General features: G+C 38.2%; 1 protein-coding gene across 1 annotated transcript; it reads right to left on the reverse strand.

Moving 5' to 3' along the window:
- Positions 1-3,390: 3,390 nt before the first annotated feature.
- Positions 3,391-6,471, reverse strand: LOC145089065 (uncharacterized). Its single transcript, XM_079027564.1, has 2 exons — positions 6,212-6,471; positions 3,391-5,827 (listed from the first exon to the last, which is right to left on the reverse strand). The coding sequence occupies exon 2, from the start codon at positions 5,816-5,818 to the stop codon at positions 3,605-3,607; it is 2,214 nt and encodes a 737-aa protein (XP_078883690.1). The 5' UTR covers positions 5,819-5,827; positions 6,212-6,471; the 3' UTR covers positions 3,391-3,604.
- Positions 6,472-24,757: the final 18,286 nt, after the last annotated feature.

Raw genomic sequence — 24,757 nt, forward strand, 5'->3', positions numbered from 1 at the left:
TCTAATTGAACATACAAGTATTGAACATCAAAATGAAAACCCTAGGAACCCTATGCTATAATCGAAGTTCATCTAGGATTAGTAAACATACCTTTTAGTTATTGTAGTAAATAGCTAATTAAAAACTTCTTGAAAAACTCTTGAAAGCAAGCACCACAAGTGTCGTGCCTCTAATGGTTCACACCCAAGCTAGCAAGAGGAAAACTATATATAGAGAGAGAGGGTGGGAGCCAATATTTTATCCAAGTCTCTTATAGGGCAGGCATGGACGAAATATAAGGTTAGGGAGGCCTTTATATAACTGAGGTAGCTTGGTGCCAGAGCTAGGGTTTAAGGAGGAAACCCTAATCCCTATGCTTGGTGACCAAGCATCCCATTCACTTCCTTATGCAAGGGCTTGGGCGAAATTCATTGGGCTTACCCAAGTGATTTTCATCCACCTCATCTAATGAGGTCCATGGGCTCCTTTCCTCAACTATTAATAAATTGCCAAAAAGCCCCTACACTTTTAATTAATTCAGTTAAACTAAAAATTAATTCCAATTAATTTCTGATTAACTATTAATTTAATAATATGATTTCTAATTAATATATTATTTTCATAATACATTAATAAATCAGTTATCTCAATTTATTAATCAAATAATAAATTCAACCTCTCTCCAAAAGTTATCATGTCTAGTTGTTAGTATGAGGGCAACCCAAAAGGATTATGCTACCATTAGTTCAAGTATATACTAATTATAGTTATGGGTTTAGACACCTAATCCAATAGTCTCCCACTTGGATAAGTCTAATAACTATAACTGCCAATATAACTTCCAAAACTGATTAGCAAATTGTAGCTTCCAAAAGCCGTTGTCGAACTCTGACCCAGTCACTTATGTGTCCTAAGATAAGTGATCAAATATTCCTTGATACGCTCTACAAGATATCATATGGACATGAGACATGGATTATAATCAATCTTCTTGTCCAAGTTTCGTTTCCCGATATCTGATTTATGACGATGAAATCATACTACTAATTAAACACATCAATTCAGTCCAGACTTGACCAAGCGCTTTAGATGTCACCATCAAATCATCGAGGGGCCCATAGATATCGCTTTTCCTGTTAGGAAAAAAGGAACGTATAAACTTCAACTCATTTGCTTGCACTATTTACTCATCAAATCACGCATAACAATACATTTTATAACATTGAGTTACTGATGCATTTATGTATTATCAATGCACAAGTGACTCGTAAACAACAACTCATATATCTCCGTTTCAAGAATATAAGATATTATTATCTCAAAATTACTCATGATAAAATCCATGAAGTAATTTTTTAAGCGTAGGTTTATCCAATACTTAAAATCCTTATTTTCCAAGTACTCATGAACATTGCAGCAAATAATTGCTATGTCTAATCTCCATAGACAATCTACAATTCAATTCATGTCAGTCTTAAATTACTACTTACTTCCAAAAGTACGAGCGACTATAGATATTTGAATAATCCAATTATTGGGGAAGTAAAACATGCAAAGTGAAACATAATAATAACCTAATTAACTATGGTCTCAAAACTATTGAATATAAATAAAACTTTTATTATTTAATCACCATATTAATTAGACTTTATTCATTGTATAATGTTTCGAGTAATCAACTAAACGCTTGAATTAAACATCAGTCATGCCATGTTATAAACATGCATACTATGTCTCTCTATGGTCCTTCCTTTGCGAACATATCGATCAGACACTATTCCAATGATGCTCATTTCACAATTTCAAATCATTGTTACTATTAAATGTGTTAGAATTCAACCTTACATGCAACGATCCTTTTGTGATGTCGAGGCTTCAAAGTCATATAGACTTTGCCAACGATATTACAAAATGTTCCATTGAAATTTTGTTACTTAAACCAATTTAATGGTAACAAAGTCTCAAATTCAAGGTATACTCCTTGAACAACTTCGTTGCATCAAAGTCCCTAACTCACATGTAGATTTTATTATCAACTTCCACTATGGAAACATTTCTATATTCCCATATGACTATCAATCCTGAACAAGAGTCACCTCTACTCATAATTGTTTGTCATATGAGATGTTGTGCCAATGTTAAGGTACCAATTATGGTTTGAAGAATTGAGACTCATTTTGTGAAAATTTTGTTTAAAATCTGTAGGAGTGTAGGAGTGTTCTGAGGTATTACGGGTTTGTGGTTGTGGTGATTGAGGGCCAAGTAAACCTGGAGCAGTGGAAGGTTGTGGTTGTGATGAGCGTGGCTAAGTTGTATGATAGGGACAAGGCGATGTATTTTGAACAGGAAACCATGAGTGTGGCTATGGATTACACGATGGTTGAGGAGCCCACTGAGGTTGATTTTGCAAAAAGGAAGTGGGATTCCATTGTTGAAATTGTTGGTACTCTCCATGGTTGCCCCCTATGTAGTTACAACCTCATCTGCCACGACCACAACCTCTAGTTCTTCGTCCACATCCACACCCACCAGGTACATTGTTGTAGTTGGTTGTGGGGTAAGGGGAGCGAGTGTGTTGAGTCTGAGCATTAAGGGCAGATGCATCTACAGTAGCGGATTTAGTGGCATGATTTGCCTTATGTGTTTCCTCTAAGATGAGACAAGAGCGTGCTTCATATAAATCTAGAAGAGGCTTGGTTTCTTGGATTATCATGACGATCCCTTCGTATGCATCCAAAAGACCAACAATGAGTTGTAATACAAGTCATTGATTACATACAAGGGCATCAACATTGGAAAGTTGATCAGAGATCATCTTCAACGTCTGACAGTAAGTAGAGCAATTTGTGAAATTGGCAAGCTTTGTGGTGACTAGTTTGTGTTCCAAGTAAAGAGCACGCTCATTCTGGTTGTGTTGAAAAATGCTCTCGAGTGTTGCCCATGCCTGCGCTGCACTAGATTTTGGTTTTAGTATAGTTTGGAGGAGTTCGTTTGAGATCGTACTGTAGATCTATTGGATGACAATGGCATCTAATCGATTCCATAGTGCAAGATCTATTGGTTTGGGATCTGTTGGTTTATCAGCCCCAACTTTATTAGTGGTGGAGGAGGAGATGATTGCAGCTTTAGGTTCGATATGATCAATCAACTCGATTGCACGACAATGAATTCTCAACAGCTCGGAGCATGAAATATACTGAGCGCTTTCCATCTCGAGAGTAATGGGAATAAAATTCCGGATATTAGTGATCATGAGAGTTGAGTGTAATTTTGCTGCCATAGGGAGAGGGAGAGAGAACGAAAGAAAAGAGAAGAAGATAGAGATTGTGAAGGAACGACGGCTGGTAGGGTTAGGTTTTCAGAGGGAGAGCTATGATACCATAATATAATGAAGAATATTTTTCCTTGACTTTATTGATCCAGCCGTGAGGTATATATAGTGTACATAAAGTTGACCTAAACACAATATTTACACTTAGGTACCTACACTCTATACATATATAATAATCAGAATATACACGGCTAATAGAAAAACATCTACATATATAATATGGAACTGTTGACATGGACATCAAAACGTTTGCCACAACATATGCTAACAACCATCAATAATCAACACACTTGTTACACAATAGTTATCTCGATCGATTCACTAGAACTTGAAGAAGCTAGTTGACTCCTGGCAGAAGAAAAACAACAATTGGGTATCTGACTTTTTGGTAATGCATGCCACTTATCAATGTATCCCATCGAGTCCATGTCTAAGTCAGGAAGCTGGCGTGCTTTGAGAATTTTCAGGATCTTTTTGGATCTACCAAGAAGCTGCGCTGCTGTTCGGATGCTATCTTCCCTTTCCTCTATTGCATGTTCATGGCACTTCATAGTTATGACACGTGGTAAGTTGGTAAAGCAAGCACATAGAAGATCTGCGATTATGGTTGATATCAACTCAAAGAGTTCCTCGTCTGTTGGCCGATTTTCTTGCTTCGTGCAGTGGAGCAGTATGGTTTGGCTGATCCTGTACATGGAACTCGCAGCAACTGAATTAAGAACTGAATGATCCATACTTCTGTATTTGCTTCTCTTGAACTGTATCACAATCTTTGCTGCTTCATCACCCAACCATTCAAGAATTTCTTCTGACGTTTCTCCATTATGAGCTTGAAGATCAATTTGTAGCCACCTGTAATATACTTCAACATCCGCCCAAACATGCCTGGCTGCTTTTCTTGCCCTTACCAACTCACCATTTGTGTTGAGGCTTTCTTCTATATGCCTTACAAATTGGAGGCCTTCACTCATACCTGAAAGTAACCCCTTGACTTGGCCGTTTGCAGTGTTGGGAAGGGAAAGGGCGATGGCTGTTAATGTTACTGCTACTAGGCTCCAGCAGTTCTGGATTTCTTCTGGATGTATAGGTGGAACTCCATCATTGTCAAACTCTATAACTCCATAGAATCCTGTAGATTTCTTGAGAAGCTTCATAAGATACCTTGGCTCTTTCTCTTCAGACTCGTGAAGAATTCGAGTGATAGAGTTGAAGGAATTTCTTAACATGTTCTTTGAAAGCTTGGCCTCCGCTTCAGTTTGTAGGACATAACCAATATACTCTTCCATATCTGGTATCAGATTGCTATCAGATGCATTTGGTTCTTGTTTAAACCTTCTCATCAACGACTTGTAGAAATAGCAACAACCAGAGAATAGGATCAGAAAAGATCTGGGAATGAGACATATTGTTTTACATATAACAACAACCAATATCTGAAGCGCTATACAAAAGTTCAAAATCATGTTTTTGATGTGATGGAGAAGCTTCTTGCAATGGCGGCCTGGGATACCTGAAGCCACATGGTTGTGTTTCCAAAGCTGGAGTGTTTGGGTCCAATATTTCTCGACTTTGAACAAGTTTAGATGGTTCTTGGTCCATTTTTTGGATAGGTCGAAATGACTGATGGAAGTCAAACATCTTAAAATAGGTGCGATACTACCTACTATTGTCCCAACTGTTTGCATGATAACAATTAATTTCATCGACCACTTATATTCTGATTTCTCATAAGAATCCAACCGGGAATTGAAAACATAGTTAGAGCGATACGATCCACTATCCAAGAAAAAATAAACCGAACTGAAAGCAAGGGATAAGCATATAACCCCAAAAGCAGAAGAAATTGGTGAACAAGCAACTGCAAATTGGGGGTTACTGGTCTCTGCCATCATCCAATACTTTTTAACCTTATGTTTAAGTTCCTTGTAGGAGAAGTTAATCTCTTGATGATTTGAAGTAAATCTGTGCAACTCCTTGTAGCGGTGTTGTAAGATTTTTCTAGATACTGGAATTGTCAAAGCTACCGAAAATGGCCATGGAAGGGAACATATCAGCATAAACATCTGTAGCCTGATTATGTGCTCCTGCATGAAACGTAAAATACCATACTGGCGCAAATCATCTATGGTACTGTACTGGAGCCAAACATTTACAGTGATGGTGATCATGAGGATACCAAACGCTATCATATTCAGCAGAAGATCCTTGCCATCCATAAGCCCTACAGACGGGAGAAAGTTCCCTAACATGGCAACTAAAAAAGCAATGCTAATAGCCTTACTCGGAGACATGTCGGTGTTTAGGTCGACTGGTAGCTTCATTGCAATTGCTATCAGTGTGAGGGAAGCCGCATTGATTGTGAAAAATCTGCACGGAAACCAGAGTTTCCGTTTTCGAAAGCCTTGGAAGGCATCCGCTGCCATTGCTAGAATGCAAACCAGTGATGCTACGCAAACATACAATCCAACCCAAGGAATGGCATCCTCCGGATATATCGGCCCTGTCATCTTGCTAGACTGGAGAAATAAAAATATAGTTTGATCTTTAATTTTTTCTAGCAAAATGATTAGCCTATCCATTAACAAATAACAAATATTAGTTAACAACACAGTTAAGAATCTCAGTTACTAATTAAAAGTTGAAGCAAACACTATAACAAAAATCCAATTAACAAAATCTGACAAATTAAAAACCCAATTTAGTGAAAACGAAAACTAACAAAAATCCAATTCACAATCCTTTATTACATAAAAATTATAACTAGCAAACTGTAACAAAAACAAACGTTATGATTTAACAAGCCCTTAAAACTAACTAACAAATAATAATTATAACTAACAACTAAAAGTTAATACCGAAAAGATACAAACAACAATTAATAATATCATTTATTTACTTACTTTAACAAATCTCAATACCCTTGTAGTGCAGGGAATCGGAGCAAGCTGGGAGGGTGGCCGGTGGTCACTCCAGTGACGATGGCAAACCAATAGATAACCGAAGTCGACTGGAAAGGGCGAAGAAAAGGGCTTAGCGGGAATCGATTACTAAAGCTAGAACAAAGAGACAAGAATTCTAAGATTTCAAAAGTGGGTTCCATCATGGCATCTGGGGACAGGCTTTAAGTTTAAAAGGAAAAACAAAAAACTTTGAAAGTTCCAGGAATCAGTGATCAAAGACTTTCTGTTTACCAAACATATTCTATGATAATTTAACAGTTGACAAAATGTTGATCACATCATGCTACATGCAATTTTAAAGGGCAATTAAGGTATTTCCTATTACGTTGTGCCATCGCGGCAGCAACAAAAAAAAACGATGATTACGCCCGCCCTTCACGCTCCTCTCCAATACGTTGAAGATTAGATAGCAATCGTTTAAAAAAAAAAAAAAAGACCTATTTGAGCTGCATTTTCGTCAATATAAATCAATATCGCATCTCCATTCTTGAGTCTCCTCTACTCTAACTCTGTGGAGTGTTGAGACTGGAGAGCCTCAACTGAAAGAAGGATGAACTCGCCCTACAGCTGCGTTTCTGTGGTCTACCGGTGGACTTGGAAAGTCCTAATTGACAAAATCGCCCCTGGCCCTGCTTGTCATCTGCGTTTTTTACTTTGTTTTTCCACGGACTAAAATCACGATTTCTTGAGTTAATTTCTGATTTCTGATTATTTATTAATTATTTCATATTTGATTGTTTATTTAACTATTTCATATTTGTTTATGTGAATGTGATTGATTTTTCTTTTTGTAAAGTTATTTTATTTTTTATATCTCTGATTTTCCAGTCCACAGAAGTTCATTTGTTCTCTTTGTTCACATAATCTTTTGCATCATCTTCGTTCTGCCATTCTGTGGAGGTAATTTCTAAATTTTGCATAGTCCACAAAAGTCTTTTGATTTTTAACCAAGTTGAAAAGTTATTTTTGATATTTTGCACGGCCCACAAATAATTTTTTTTTGCAAGAAATAAAAACTTAGTTCAATCGATTTGTTAATATAGTATTCTACTTTCAAAAGGTTTTAAAATTTCATTTCAAAAACTTTTATTAAAGCATTGTATTTTGAAAGTACAATATTATAGTGGGGCATACTTTGAAAAAGCCACTCAATTATAGCATTGTACTCTAAAGGTAATATACTTTAATAAAAAAATAAAAACAGTTATAGCACTGTATGATAGTTTTTAGATAAGCCTAATTATTATTTATGGTTTTTTTTGGCAGCCTACATATGAGCACAAGTTGAAGACTTACTACTCTTACCAATGATATTTCACTATTATTAGTATTTCGGAATTTAGGGTTAAATGCAAGAAATAACAATTAAGTCCCATCGATATGCTAATATAGCATCCTACTTTCAAAAGGTTTTAAAACTTCATTTCAAAAAGTTTTATTAAAGCATTGTATTTTCAAAGTACAATGCTATAATGGTTTTAAAACTTTTTTTTGGCAGCCTACTTATAGACCACAAGTTGAGAATGTTGTATTTAACATTTCTAAAAATAGGGTTAAATGCAAAAAATAACAACTAACTTCCATGGATTTGTTAATATAGCTATTGAAAAAACGATATATACATATAAATAACTTGTGTAGGTGTTTGTATCTAGGTGTATCTGTGTATTATGTGTGAATATCCTATGTGGCTAATCATGTAACCGATTAATCTTCCTTTTTAATAAAGTCCCAATCCTTTTTCAACAAAAAAATATTGCTTAAACTACCACCATAATGCATAGGTTTAAAACTCTTGCTTGTTTACAAGTTCCAAACAAGGGCGACACTACCTTAATACAAAGGGTGTCGATTGACACCCATTACTTTGAATTTTTTTTAGAGAGTGCATAACTTTTTGTAACAAGACACCCTTGAAAATTTTATGAGGACACCCTTGAATCTTAAACAAATAAATGGAAATATTTTTGTCATATGTCTTTTTTTTTTTTTGACATGTGTTATTATTATTATTATTATTATTATTATTATTATTATTATTATTATTATTATTATTTTTGAGAATTTTAGAACTTTTATTTTTAACTTGTCAATTTTTGGGGATTTCAATTTTCTTAACATAAAATTCCAGAAAATTCTAACCGGCTATATATGTACATAAGGTTAACATTCTATTAATTTGATAACAAATCCAAACGATTTGATTTCCTTCATAAATGCTCCAAAAAATTAAATTATGTTATGTAAAAATATTATTTTTAAAAATATTTAATGTTTATATATTGATATTAAAGTTTTATTTTTAATAAACCATTGTAACACACGGGTCTCACACCTAGTATATAAATAAAAAGAATAACAATCCATATACAATTCTAAAATACAAACGTATTAAAAATTACAATATAGAAAGTGAGAAAAAGTAGGACAAACATAAAGAAAAACCTAAAACTAATATTCCATCCCTCCCAAAATTATAATACATTTTTCATTTTTAGTTTGCCCAAAATAATAGTCCACTTCTAAAAATAAATAAAATTTTTACCAAAATACCCATCATTATTACTTAACCAACTAAACATTTAATGGAATATTAAATGCAAAGTAAGAACAAAATTATCATTTTATTATATAAAGTGAGTGGTAGTTAATGCTTCCTTAATATGTGTGTTGTTTTGTGTGTGGACAATAGTTTTGGGATGGAGGGAGTAATTTTTTTTTACCAAAATACTGATTTTCGTGAATTACACCTCTGATTTTTGACATAGCTTAGGGTTTCTCGAATTCTCAAATACCAGCGACCATTACGACTCCACTCCGGCTTCAGTCGCCGCTACTACATTCTGCTGCGTGCCGCCCTCTTCTCCGGCTCTACCATATATTTTGGCCTCATTTTTTCCTTATCTCTATCCTTAGTTCGTCACACATCCACAACAATACGGTTAAATTGTATCCTTTCTCTTCAAAGCTGAAAAACAAGTTAGTTTCTTTCTCTAGATAAACCGGTGCTATTTGAGTGAAGAAAAAAATATGGAAAAAGAGAGAAATTCATTAACGGAATATGGAAAAGAAAGTCTTGAATATAAAAGAGTATGATCAATAAAGTTGATAGGAATTATAAAGTGCAGTTGTGTTAATAAAGGGTAAAACAAGAAATTATCCTAGGTAGGTTAGGATTATAATAAATAAAGAGAAGGGTCATGGTAGAGGGATGTTTAGTTATTTTGATATTGTGATATGTTTGTATCGGCTCGAACTCTTGAAGCTGTGAGAGAGGGTAAATCCCTGGAACAATCAGTAGATTGTGTTAGTGTTTGAATCAGAAGGTGTTTCGATAAAGTAGCTTATAACTTATTAGCTTATTAGTGGTGAGAGAAAACAGTTTTTGCAAAGTGTTTGAATTAGAAATAAGAAATAAAGTATAAGCAAGGGGGAATGCTTATTTAGCTTCTCCCCATCGCAATAAGCTGATTTTTAGTGTTTTTCTATCCAAACACTTAAACTTAGCTTATAGCGATAGGGATAAGCAATAAGCTATAAGGTCCTTATTTTTTCCCTATCCAAACATCCTCTTAATTTCATCTTCTTCTTCCTTAATTCTTCTTTCTTCTTTAATTTTTTTAAACTTTGAATTTCTCATCATTGGTCCGACCTGCTGTGACATCCCCAAAATCACGGCCAGAAAAGACCGATTTTGTTTATGCTTTTTAAAAATCAGAGTACTTCATTTTATAAAAAGGTTGCGGAATTTGTTCCCAGAAAAACATGGTAAATACGTTATTAAAACATTTTCGAAGAAACGTATTTATTTCATTTTAAAACGTTTGGGATGTCATCGTTAATACCGAAACATAAGCATAAACAGAACTTACAATGATTTACACTAGTGATATATATCTCTTTAAATCTCTCAGTATAATGTCACTTCACTTCGTCACCTGTGATATATATAAACTGAGTGGGTCAGGTTGGGAAACCTGGTGAGTACATAGGGTTTTCAACCCACAATAATATAATTATTATGTTCAATCAAACAATCAACCCAATTACCCATCCCTATTATCTTCTTTACTCTTTAAGGATTTAACCTAAGAGTCATCTATCCTGCATTCGTTTATTCCGAAGTCCCTTACTTCCAGGGTTATAGGACTGGCACTAAATCCATAGCTGCCAATGTTCGTTCATAAAGCACTAATTCCATAGCTGCTATAGTCCATTCATCGGGTACTAAATCCATAGCTACCAGTCTTTATCTAATAGGTACTAAGTCCATAGCTACCAATGTTCAACAGGTACTAAGTCCATAGCTACCAATTCCTACAGGTACTAAATCCTTAGCTACCAGCGTCTAACTAATAGGTACTAAGTCCATAGCTACCAATTCCCAACAGGTACTAAATCCATAGCTACCAACGTCTAAAAGGTACCAAGTCCATAGCTACCGGTGTTCGTCTCATAGGCACTAAGTCTATAGCTGCCAATATATACTCACGTCATCTTCTATCTCTCATCATTCATCTACCCATCTCGTACCCAACATATTCGTATATATAAAATACGTATACAGTTTAAATCCTTTAAAACATGTATAAAACGTTCATCCAACATAGACAGCAAGTATTCAGATAATATGCACACATAGCACGTAGTTTATATAAAATACTTCATATCTATGTGTAAGATGAAAGGGACTATGCACTCACCTGAGTAGGTGGTGACTCAGCACTCGGACAGCGCTTCGATACTCTCAAAACGATATTCCTTCGATAAAACCTAGTATCGATACCACTAGGGTTTAGTTTAACGATAACCGCGATAAATTAATTAGTCTGACTATTATTAAGCGTTAATAACGCTCAATATAACTCATAATAATAGCCCAAATAATTATTTTAAGGACCTAATAACATTCCTATAATTATTTGAAAGCTATATAAAAAATTGCGTAAGCGTAGCACACTTACAGCGAATTTTATCGAAAACCGGGACTTAATTGGAGCAGCGTTTCGAAACCGAAAAACTCCTTTTTCTCGGGACTCCGGGAGCCTCGGGGCTTCCCTAGGGTGCTAAGGGTTTAACTAGGGCTTAGGGGACTCCAAAAGGGTTAGAGAGAGAAAGTAGTTTAGAGAGAGAAGTGAAAATGTGTGAAAAATCCGGAAGAATTCGCATGGTATTTATAGGGACCGAAGCTCGGAATTACGCTGGGCGTACTCCTCGGATAAGATCACCAGCTCGGACCCAGCTGTCTCGCACCCATCGGATGGATCAGATCGGACCTACGCGGGGCGTAACCTCTTCGGACGCGGGGCGTACTGCGAGGATGGCGTGTCACAATCCGAAGCGAAGCCTTGATCAACAAGCGACGGCCCAGATGCAGCCACGTCATCCATCTCGCATCAGATTTCGCAATTTCCACTCCCGACTTCTAAAAATCATAACTTTCACATACGAGCTCCGTTTTTGACGTTCTTTATATCCACGCGAAGGTGGGAACGTACTCTACAACTTTCGTTTAGACTTTGTCGGCTAATTTTGGCTCGATTTTAAATTTTATATTATTAACGGGCCGAGACACGATTGGTCCGTTAAATCCTCATAACTTCTTCATCCGACATCCGTTTTCGCCCATCTTTTTCTCGTTACGCTACTCTTAACGAGATCTTCGATTCTCGTTTAGGTCGTGTCGGCTAAAAACCGCTCGATCAAATATTCGAATTTCGGGCTGTACACTGCTAGTCCGAAACTTCGAAAAATCATAACTTCTTCATACGAAGTCAGATTTGGGCGTTCTTTTTATCGATGTTCCTAGTTTAACATATTCTACGACTTCCGTTTAGATCGCTAAGGCTAAATCTCGCTCTATCGTAAATTTACTATTTACGCTTCCCGGTGCCGTGCCGGTTTTGCCGTAAAACTTCGACGGGCCATAACTTCTTCGTTATAACTCAGATTTCGGCGTTCCTTATATGTACGGAAACCTTGTGACATACTCTAAAACTTGGTTAAGATTATTTATTCTAAATAATCTTTTGTCGAAAAGTCATTTTCGACTCCTATTGCCTTTAATTTGATTAGCCCGGATTTGCGGGCGTTACAATTATCTCCCCCTTAGGATGATTACATCCCGGAATCATCAACGAAACAGGGTCGTATAATGACTCCATACGTCATCTCTTCATCCTAGGTAATAATTATAACTTCTACATTCCTTCAAGTCTATCTCTCAGACTTATTGACTGTAAGAGTACTCGATCGTGCACCTGCTCTCTACCTCAGGTTAGACTCCAAATTATGACCTTCAAGTCACAATCTCGATCCTTGCTGGATACAGACTTGAGATAAGTTCTTTTATTACTACTATAGATCGATGTGTCATATTCTAATGACCTATCATCGTATGTTGCAACACTTAGACTTAGGTATCTTAGAGTTAAATTCTAAAACAGACTATGCCTTCCTTCATGTTCTAATGTGATATAATCACACTTTAACATTAGGCATTTCTAGCTGCCAACTTCTTTAACAACGAGTGCGATACTTCTATTGATCGCTTTGATTTCAATCGTTTGGTTTAATTCGGACGCTACATCAAACTTGGTTCTCTGAACCACACAACATACTCATCGTAGTCGGACTCGATTTGATTTGACCACTAGGGTCGGAATATCAACAATCTTCTTAGTCATTACCGAAACGATGGTAACAACACATTTGAATAAAACGAAATCAATTACTAGCTTCTTGGTAACCTTGTGACTTTCCCTGATCCAAGTGTGAGTCCTGTGCTTCCGGTAGTATAGGCCTCTACTACCATTCACACCTACTCATACTCGTCCCAAGTATTGTCTCGCAGTTTCCCAAGTCACCATGCAGCAAATCACACAATCATTCGACACATCAGATAACAAAACGAAGGTTTTATATTAATTCTTGAAACGATTACATAGGTGTTCAAGTTCACCCTAGGCTATGCCTCTAATAGGCCACATCATACAATACTATGGCTACTGCATAACTTGATCTTCGGATATGAAGTCCTCATCCTTGATTCCTCGCACGGTTTTCTGCTTCGTCGAGGATCATGTGAAATGCCCTTGGCCTTGGTGGCGTTTCTGGTCTTGCTGCTTTATTTTTCTTTGGGCAGTTCTTTGAAATATGCCCATCATTTCCACATTCGTAGCACTTCTTGTTGTCGAATGTACAATCTCTGGAATAGTGACCGGTCCTACCACACTTATAGCACGTCACTTCACCATCGCATCTTCCGAAGTGCTTCTTCTTGCACTTCTCACACCACTTGGCTTCATTCCTTCGGTCGTCCAGGTTAGACTTCGAGAACTTTCCCTTATTATCAGGTCTTGAGGATCCTTCCAACTTCCTCTTCTCACCAACTCCAACTTTCTCCAGACCCTTTTCTCTTATTTGGGTCTCAACATTCTTGGCTGCCCAGATGGCGGCTTTCAAAGTGGTTGCTTGTTTGACCATTGGACCAAAGTCTGCTGGTAATCCATGGGCAAACTTATTGACCTTGGAGAGTTCAGTTGGAACTAGATAAGGAACAAGCTTCATTTTCTCCGTAAAACTTGCAGCATACTCGATGACACTCATCTTTCCCTTCTTTAGATTCTGAAACTCGTTGTTGATCTCTAGTAGATCCTGCTCAAAGCAGTACTGCATTTTTAGCTGCACCAGAAAATCCTCCCATGACATCTTGCTCGCTTCTCCTTTGGGCATCGAATCAGCTAGTAGCTTACACCAGCTTAGTACTCCAGATTTCAACAGAGGAACCGCGAGAGCGGTCTTTTGCCTGTTGCTACACTCACAACTCTCAAACATCGTCTCCATCTCGGAGATCCAGTTTATGACTTCCACCGGTGTCGGGCTTCCAGATAGACTCGGTGGTTTGGACGCCATGAAATCCTTGTATTTGCATCCACGTCCATCATTTCCTCCATCCTGGTGGTTTTGCCTAACTATTGGTGGGTTGGCTTGACCAACAGTCCCACTATAGTTTCCCTCCTCAGTCGGCCCTTCGTTCAACTCGGGCTGTTCAATCTGTATGGTCGCTTCCTCTCGATTTTGCTGGAGCAAACGTCTGGTTTCCTCCATTTGACGATCCAACATCGCTTGGATCATCGCTTGCACTCCGGCCAATGTGACTAGCTCAGCAGTGGCTTCCATCACCGGTATTTGCTCAATCACTGGGGGTTGATCTCGGTTCCCATTTGCATTCACGTTTCCGCTACGTGTTCTTACCATCTTGATCTATACACCTAATGAGGTGAATCTAGAACTTTACTTAGGATTGACGTTTAAATCATCCTTATCACTCCGAAACGTTTACATGCTAGTTCTAATATCGTATTCGTACGTTTAGAATCCTAAACACATAAGGTTTCCAGATCCGGTCGGCAACAGACCATAGATCCGAACAACTAACAGCATATCAGGCACAAGTATTTAGCACATAAAAGCATTTTAGGCATAATTCCTAAAATAATCTAGTGCTCACACCTCACAATCATCGCTTAGCATTCTAAGTTTAAGTCTAGAAATAAATCCATATTCCTAGTTCGCTTAAACTAATGCTCTGATACCAACTGTGACATCCCTAAAATCACGGCCAGAAAAGACCGATTTTGTTTATGCTTTTTAAAAATCAGAGTACTTCATTTTATAAAAAGGTTGCGGAATTTGTTCCCAGAAAAACATGGTAAATACGTTATTAAAACATTTTCGAAGAAACGTATTTATTTCATTTTAAAACGTTTGGGATGTCATCGTTAATACCGAAACATAAGCATAAACAGAACTTACAATGATTTACACTAGTGATATATATCTCTTTAAATCTCTCAGTATAATGTCACTTCACTTCGTCACCTGTGATATATATAAACTGAGTGGGTCAGGTTGGGAAACCTGGTGAGTACATAGGGTTTTCAACCCACAATAATATAATTATTATGTTCAATCAAACAATCAACCCAATTACCCATCCCTATTATCTTCTTTACTCTTTAAGGATTTAACCTAAGAGTCATCTATCCTGCATTCGTTTATTCCGAAGTCCCTTACTTCCAGGGTTATAGGACTGGCACTAAATCCATAGCTGCCAATGTTCGTTCATAAAGCACTAATTCCATAGCTGCTATAGTCCATTCATCGGGTACTAAATCCATAGCTACCAGTCTTTATCTAATAGGTACTAAGTCCATAGCTACCAATGTTCAACAGGTACTAAGTCCATAGCTACCAATTCCTACAGGTACTAAATCCTTAGCTACCAGCGTCTAACTAATAGGTACTAAGTCCATAGCTACCAATTCCCAACAGGTACTAAATCCATAGCTACCAACGTCTAAAAGGTACCAAGTCCATAGCTACCGGTGTTCGTCTCATAGGCACTAAGTCTATAGCTGCCAATATATACTCACGTCATCTTCTATCTCTCATCATTCATCTACCCATCTCGTACCCAACATATTCGTATATATAAAATACGTATACAGTTTAAATCCTTTAAAACATGTATAAAACGTTCATCCAACATAGACAGCAAGTATTCAGATAATATGCACACATAGCACGTAGTTTATATAAAATACTTCATATCTATGTGTAAGATGAAAGGGACTATGCACTCACCTGAGTAGGTGGTGACTCAGCACTCGGACAGCGCTTCGATACTCTCAAAACGATATTCCTTCGATAAAACCTAGTATCGATACCACTAGGGTTTAGTTTAACGATAACCGCGATAAATTAATTAGTCTGACTATTATTAAGCGTTAATAACGCTCAATATAACTCATAATAATAGCCCAAATAATTATTTTAAGGACCTAATAACATTCCTATAATTATTTGAAAGCTATATAAAAAATTGCGTAAGCGTAGCACACTTACAGCGAATTTTATCGAAAACCGGGACTTAATTGGAGCAGCGTTTCGAAACCGAAAAACTCCTTTTTCTCGGGACTCCGGGAGCCTCGGGGCTTCCCTAGGGTGCTAAGGGTTTAACTAGGGCTTAGGGGACTCCAAAAGGGTTAGAGAGAGAAAGTAGTTTAGAGAGAGAAGTGAAAATGTGTGAAAAATCCGGAAGAATTCGCATGGTATTTATAGGGACCGAAGCTCGGAATTACGCTGGGCGTACTCCTCGGATAAGATCACCAGCTCGGACCCAGCTGTCTCGCACCCATCGGATGGATCAGATCGGACCTACGCGGGGCGTAACCTCTTCGGACGCGGGGCGTACTGCGAGGATGGCGTGTCACAATCCGAAGCGAAGCCTTGATCAACAAGCGACGGCCCAGATGCAGCCACGTCATCCATCTCGCATCAGATTTCGCAATTTCCACTCCCGACTTCTAAAAATCATAACTTTCACATACGAGCTCCGTTTTCGACGTTCTTTATATCCACGCGAAGGTGGGAACGTACTCTACAACTTTCGTTTAGACTTTGTCGGCTAATTTTGGCTCGATTTTAAATTTTATATTATTAACGGGCCGAGACACGATTGGTCCGTTAAATCCTCATAACTTCTTCATCCGACATCCGTTTTCGCCCATCTTTTTCTCGTTACGCTAATCTTAACGAGATCTTCGATTCTCGTTTAGGTCGTGTCGGCTAAAAACCGCTCGATCAAATATTCGAATTTCGGGCTGTACACTGCTAGTCCGAAACTTCGAAAAATCATAACTTCTTCATACGAAGTCAGATTTGGGCGTTCTTTTTATCGATGTTCCTAGTTTAACATATTCTACGACTTCCGTTTAGATCGCTAAGGCTAAATCTCGCTCTATCGTAAATTTACTATTTACGCTTCCCGGTGCCGTGCCGGTTTTGCCGTAAAACTTCGACGGGCCATAACTTCTTCGTTATAACTCAGATTTCGGCGTTCCTTATATGTACGGAAACCTTGTGACATACTCTAAAACTTGGTTAAGATTATTTATTCTAAATAATCTTTTGTCGAAAAGTCATTTTCGACTCCTATTGCCTTTAATTTGATTAGCCCGGATTTGCGGGCGTTACACCTGCCATGCTCTACCGTATGAGGAGGTTGGTTCAGCCAACAGTTGAGACTCGATCTCAGGATTTTCGTCTAGATTAATCTGCGGAACAGATTTTGAAAATTAAGGTTGATCTTAGTGAGATTCAAGCTACTATTAATGAGATTCGCACAATCCGGGATCGTGAACGAGAAGAAGAACGTGAATTCCAAAAAGTGATGCTGACTTGGATGAAGCAACATGATCCTGAGTTTTTCTCCGATTTTAGCATTTTTCAGATCCGATTAAGAGTTTAGTAGAACATGTGGTTGTTGATACTTCTAGGGATACGTTGCCAGCATCTCCAATGGTTTTGGGTGACGACTACAACGACACATCACCACTGTTTGATGAAGATGAAGTACTATCGGTGGTTTATGAGTCAGAATTGGAATCCAAATGTTACAATCCAAATTTTTCAATAAAATTTTTTAATTTTTAAATAACAAAATCATTTCCATTAGTTATAAAATCCCAACCACATTTGTTTTCAAAGTCCATAGCATCAAATAAACTATTCATAATATCAGAGTGTCCCCAATAAAACGTCGGAGAGTGAATGACGCACCATCACACCGGGATCTTACTTTTATGTCATACCCCGAAACCTAGGGCGGAAACATTCCGGGGCGGAAGACGTCATGAATATCGCAACCAATGTACATAGTAAGCATACTAAACACAAAACTTTACATTACATAGATTCATTTACATTGTCTGAAAACAAGAGTTACGTGAGTTATACATATACATATCATATGAACAAAAGTAAAGACGTGTATTCTACGTACTCTGTCTTCGCCAAAATGATCGTGGGGCACCTGTCTAATATGGACCTGAGAATACAAGCAGTTTGAAAATCAGCATAAAGCTGGTGAGTTCATAAGCGGTTTGTTTTTCTGAAAATGTACAAGTTTCCTTTCGGTTTCTGAAAAAGTTATGTATCCAAGAAAATCCCATATTTTCTTATATGTAAAGTTTAGTCATTTGTTTTGTTACACGATTCTGATTATGAACAACTGTTATCCCAGGAAAATCCCATATTTTCCTAAAATGTTTGAGAAGTGTTATCGAATCTGAAAGTAATGTACAAGTATCTACCATACTTAAAGTGTGTGTGAGAAGTTTCCTAAAATTTTGGTTACCATTAAATGTACATTAGTTTTAACACGTATATAAAACTAATAATATGTATAAAGCTTTCATAATCTTGATTGCGAGTTCCTTAACCATACTTCAGACTAGATATGACTCGGATCGGGGCCAATATCTTTTATGACTTTTGTCACCCTTGAACCTTTCGGTTCGGTTGTAGCCAGCAGTCAGGTGCGGGATAGTCAGTCCCGTATAGATCTATACACTCAATTCACGCTCTCCCTTCCGGAGATTCTGGTTACAGGGATAGTCCTCCACTCTCGTATCTAGGGGAAGTGTTACAAAGGACGTGTCTCCAATCTTAAGATTACTCTTTACTCTTGTATCTAGGGGGAGTAATATCTAAGACTGACTAAGTTCTAATGATACATGTCCTTCACACTCGTATCTGGGGGTGTTTTATTAAGGACATCACAAATGTTCTATGATTTCTAACAGTAAATGTGTGAACAATCAATTGCGAAGTATAAAGTATAACACTATATAATAAGAATTGAAATCGGTTTGAAAAACAACTTTACAAGTCAAACAGTTTGTTAATATGTTTTCAATTCTTAAAAGTGTACGGATTATGAAACCATTCAAATGAAATAATGAATTTAAGCACAAGATATTTTGTACTTTTGCTTGTATTCCCCCCCCCCCCTGAAAACATTGAAAAACATTGAAAAAGGGTAGGGTATGAACTCACCAGGCGAGAAAACGGGACGGATTGGATGCTAAGTGTCGGTTCGGGGATTGATAACGCGTGAGGTTCCTATGTAATATGAAATGGTATACAAATGTATCTAATTAGACTTTAAATCACTAATTATATATGATTATACACTCCAATACAAGAAAACACTTCAAATCAAGTGTTTAGAGTGACCCGGGTGACATCTACGGACGTATAGGGATCGGATAATGTGTTTTCTCTTCAAGAGTAAGCTCCTTAGGGAGTTTACGGCCCTAAGACCATGACCACATGATTTCATGGCCGTGAACTCATGGTTGATGAGTTTTAAGGTGCTAAATGGTCAAATATCACTTGGGGAAAGTTGCTAGGATTTAATCTAAGGCATAGGAAGAAGCTAAACCACCAAAGGAATCATCAAAGGGAGTTTACGGCCCTAAACTACGATTTTATGGCCGTAAGCTCCTATACATTCCTTATATTAATGATTTGGTGGCCTTAGATCAATCACGTGTGATTCAAACATATTTTTCAAGCCTTAGAATGGATTTTGGGCATCATTTGACTTATGTAAATGAGTTTACGGCCCAGGAACCCATCCTTGGGGGGTTTACGGCCGTGAACTCCTAAAGGGAAGGTTTTCATCATGTTTAAGGCCCCTAAATGGATTGTGGTTGGTTCTAGACTTTAATCCAAGGCTATTGTTGTGTTTAAGTGGCATTTAAACACTTGAAATTGAGTTTACTACCCGTGATAATGAGTTTACGGCCCAAGCATGTTCTTGGGCAGTAAACTCATGTTTACTCCCCAAAAATTAAGTTCAAGGTGTCCTAAGTCAAATCCATTAAGTCCTTAAGTCGAATCCAAGCTCCATAAGTGATTTGGGAGGGTTTTTAGGCTCTAAAACCCAACTTATATGTGTTCACGGCCCAAGAGCATTCCAGGGCTGTAAACACATGTTTATGGTCTAAAATCATAGATTGAACACGGATTTGGAAGCTAGAAAGGTGGTACAACAAGTTAGGGAGGTTACCTTGATGATTTGAAGCATTAATTTGATGATTTTGGACCTAAAGCTTGGCTTTGAGGAGAGAGGTTAGAGAGAGAGTAGTGAGAGAAAGGAGAGAGAGAGTAGAAAGGCTTCAAATGAGGCTCTCTCAACTTTATATATGCTCAAAGTTTGGGACACGGTGGAATTCTACCCGATACCGACGCTAGACGAGGCTTTTGGTCGCACCCGATTAATTTACCGTAATTACGACTTAGATGAAACTAAATATTTTCTAAATGAAAATAGAAAATATTTTAATGTTTTAAAATGTATCCCGTCACTTATGAAACCTAATTAGAAGTCGCATTTAAATTAATTTAAAGCAAAGCTAACTGAAAAATTGGGACGTAACGGCTTTATTGACGGAATCGGGTTAAAGTGACTGAATAAATTACGGGTTGTCACATTATCCCCCCGTTAGAACGAATTTCGTCCCGAAATTCAAACTTTAGATGCGACTCGCGGATTTGGAAGGAGAATACAGATACTTCTGTTCTATTAGATCATCACGCTTCCAAGTGAATTCGGATTTTCGCATGGCATTTCGGGGAACCTTTCACTTATCGGGATATGGCTTGTTTCATACGTTTAACCTTTTGATCTATGATTTCGATTGGTTCTACCATGAAGTTCAGACTTTCGTTGATTTCGGTCTCATCAAAGGGATTACTATGGTTTCATCGGGTAAGCACTTCTTAAGGACAGAGACGTGAAATACTGGATGGATGCTGCTAAGTTCTGAGGGTAGTTGGAGTTTGCTGGCTATGGGATCGATCCTAATGAGGATTTCGAAAAGTATAGTGTACTACGAGTTAAGTTTTCCGCGCTTTCCAAGACGTACCATGTCTTTCCAGAGTAAGACCTCCAACGAGAGGGTACATCTTTCTGTGTCAGAATGGTTAGGGTTTTGGCGATTCAGGAAAAATTCTGGATGAACCTGCAATAGTAGCCAGCGAGACCCAAGAATTGACGGGTTTCTGTTAGTATCTTCGGTTCCGACTAATTCTCTATTGCTTTGATCTTAGGAGGATTCCACACGTATGTCTTCATCTTCTACTACATGACCAAGGAAAATGGTTCGACCGATGGGCATCACTACGAACTTATAGTGATCATATCGAGTCCGGCATACTGTCTACGGAACATCACTCTCATGGATTTGTAGCTGATGGTACCTTGACCTAAAGTTTATCTTTGAGAAGTGGCTGGTTCTCTGAAATAGATCAAAAAGGTCATCTATTCGAGTAAGGAGGATATCGGTTTTGATGGTCAACTCATCAAGTTGACTGGAACCGAATTTATCGCCGTAGATCATGAGGGTCTGATCAGAGAGGAGATTGGGACGGATGGATTTTTCAATGCAAGGGTATCAACACGATTGGGACTCAACCAGTCCAAGCCACAGATAACATCAAACCTATTTATGGAAAACTGACATAAGATCAATAGATGAAGGATGGTCGTTCAGAGTAAGGGTACAACCTATGGATGTATCGATAAAGTTTTCTTTCCCACTGTTATTCGTCTCGATGGTGAATATTTCATTGACTAGTGGATGGCTAAGATTAAGAAGATGTATGGATGAATAGTTAACAAAATTTTCTTTTATCACTAGAATCGAAAAGGATTGCAGGCGTAAGAGTTGTTGAGGAGGAATGTACCTGGGGCGACGGTGGGATCAGTGGCTGTCTCCTCTCGTCCTAATGCTAGAACTCTTCCGGTGTTGCCAGTCATTGCTGCCTTGGGGCAGTTTCGCTTAAAATGCCCAACTTCTCCGCAACCATAGCAGGCCTGACCAATGCCCACTCTGGAAGCTTGATTGGTTGATTGAGTTGGTGTCTTGCAGTTTTTCACAGTGTAACCCTTTTTGCCACAACTGTTGCAAAACACCTCTAGACATGGGCTGGAAGTGAGGTGATGATAGTTGCACTTGTCACAACTAGGGAGGGTTCCAGCATACCTACTAGCAGGTTTTCGAGCTGAGGATCCAACAACAGAAACAGTTGCAGGGGTAGTAGCAGCGTGAATTGCCACAATTTGCTGCCTCTTCGAAGACTCCTGCGATGTCTGACTTTTCTTCTTCTTCCTAATTTTTCTTTTCTCGCCACTCCTCTCTGTCGGCTCAGGAGTGGTAGTTGCTTCCTCAAGGTCATCACTATGGTCGATTAAGGTTTGCACTAAGCATTTGGCACTGTCGTATGTATCCGGCCTCGCAGCTAAGACGTTTCCTTTTGTTGGCTAGATCAGCCCCCAGATGAATCTCTCTATCTTTTTACTTTCAGGGGTAACCATTCCCGGGTAGAGTAGCGCCAAGTCATCGAACCTGGAAGTGTAAGCGGCAATATCGGAACCCTTCATCTTCAGGTTCCAGAGTTTGTGCTCTAATTTCTGCATTTCGCCTTGAGGGCAGTACTCAGCCAGTAGAAGTTCCTTCATGGCTTCCCAACCCATGGCGTTGGCTACAGGTAAAGTTAGGGATTTGACTCGGCCGTTCCACCAAGTCAAGGCTTTGTCGATGAAGGTGCAGGCGGCAAACTTTACTTTTTCAGATTCCGAACAGGCACAGATTTCAAAGATAGATTCGATTTTCTCGAACCATCGGGTGAGGGAAATGACACCTCCAGTACCATCAAAGGACGTGGGTTTTGCATTCATGAAATCTTTATAAGAACACTCTTTTTGGTGTCCCTGGCTACCTTCTTGGTTTTGAGGCTGGGGACCACCTCCTGAACCACCGGGGTTCCTTTGAGACATGGCAGCTGCCACCGCGGCAGTTACAACTGCCTGGAATACTACAGGATCAAATTGGGGAGGAGGTGGTGGCGGAGGAGGATTTTTGTTGTTCTTTGAGCTGGGTCTCTTTCTTGGAGGCATCTTGATCTAAAAAGATCAGGAAAGAGAGGATCATAAGTCCTTTGAGTTGAATCAAGAGATATGGAACAGAGGATATCTCATTAAGACAGATATATGGTATTCTATTAAGCGATAAAGCAGGAAAGAGTTATCAAAGCAAATAAACTATCGCTAAGGGAATGATTGAGGAACAACGCTGAAATGATAATTTCTATAACGGATTTGGCTTGAGAAATACTACCATAGTATTTCATGATTCGCTGCAGCAACGGCTCGTAGTTTGGGTATTGGGTAAGTTTTAGGCATGTTGCATACCACAGTCACTCCCAAGCACATGTTGGCCGTGTCTCGAATGAATATAGTTGGCCAGGCTATATTGATTGTTGGGTTGAAGATTCGTTTGAAGATTGCGTCTTTGGGCTTGGCTATTTATTTATTTAATTTTGTATTCCGGTTTTGGGCCTGTCCATACCGTGAGCTTGCTAGGTTACTAAATAAGTATACGCTTGCATGCATATTAGGTTAATGATTTTAACGATTGATCTAGAGCATAACGATAGTATTTACAGATTTCTTTGATCGTTCTTGTAAACCTACCAATCCTCTACAGTTGATGTTCTTAATCGAGCTCTTCTGAGGATTTTGTTTTAATCATTCGACTCGTTTGATTCATCCTTGCCTTGTTATTATTTTCGTGTTCTTGCTGTTTTATATTTACTTACCTGTTTGAGATCTAATCGATCTTCAAAGATTAAAGTTTGTTTTTTTAATCTCATCAATTGGTATCAGAGCAGGAGGTTGTGTAATCGATACACATCTTTTCTGTGAAAAGGTTTCAATTAGGGTTTTTCCGCAATTATTAATATTTATTGAGCCTTCATCTCATTATTGACGTATCTTGATATTTATTGTTTTGCCCTAATCTGAGTTATTACAAGTTTGATCTTTTAACAGGTTTTTTCGATCATAATGGACGAATCGCAATCAAATCCTATCAATATTTCCAACAGCATCGGTTCGACGACGAAGATTCCAATCCTATATACCTATGATTATGAAGTCTGGGCGCATCACTTTGAAGACTACGTTATAGGATCTGAGGATAATGGATACCTCATATGGGAAGCAATCATTAATGGACCTTTTTCTCATTCTGCAACGTCAAGAATTGTTAAAACTCAAAAGGAGTATAACGATCTGCTGAAGGATGTCAAAGATATTGCACAAGATGAAAAGGATAAATTCCATTGTAATATCAAGGCGTTAAGATTGATAAGATTCGCCCTTCAGTCCAACACCTTCAGGTTGGTCAGCTCATGCACGACGGCAAAGGAAGTTTGGGATAGACTTCGCGAACTGTACTCTACAGACGAGGATCTCGAACATTCTATTCAAACCTTGCTCTTATCTGAGTTTGGAGAATTCAGGCAAGGAGCAGAAGAAACAGTGACCCAGACGTTCGATCGCTTTAATCATCTTCTCAGCAGGATGATCAAACATGACATCGAAAGGAAGCTTATCGAGCAGAAGGTTACATTCTTAAATGTTCTGAGGTCTGAATGGAGAGCAGTGGTGTCTACAGTCAAAGCCCATGAGCAGTTTAAATCATATTCTTTGGCGAAACTGGTGGGTATTCTCAAGTCCCAGGAGAAGATTGTACTGCAGGAGAAGAATGTTGTTTCAAGCCTTGGTTC

This window comes from Lactuca serriola, chromosome 1 (assembly GCF_051521515.1).
Source record: "Lactuca serriola cultivar US96UC23 chromosome 1, Lser_US96UC23_V15, whole genome shotgun sequence".
Taxonomy (NCBI): domain Eukaryota; kingdom Viridiplantae; phylum Streptophyta; class Magnoliopsida; order Asterales; family Asteraceae; genus Lactuca; species Lactuca serriola.

Excerpts from the sequence above, each read along its gene's own strand:
- LOC145089065 (XM_079027564.1), bottom strand. The coding sequence starts at position 5,818 with ATGACAGGGCCGATATATCCGGAGGATGCCATTCCTTGGGTTGGATTG.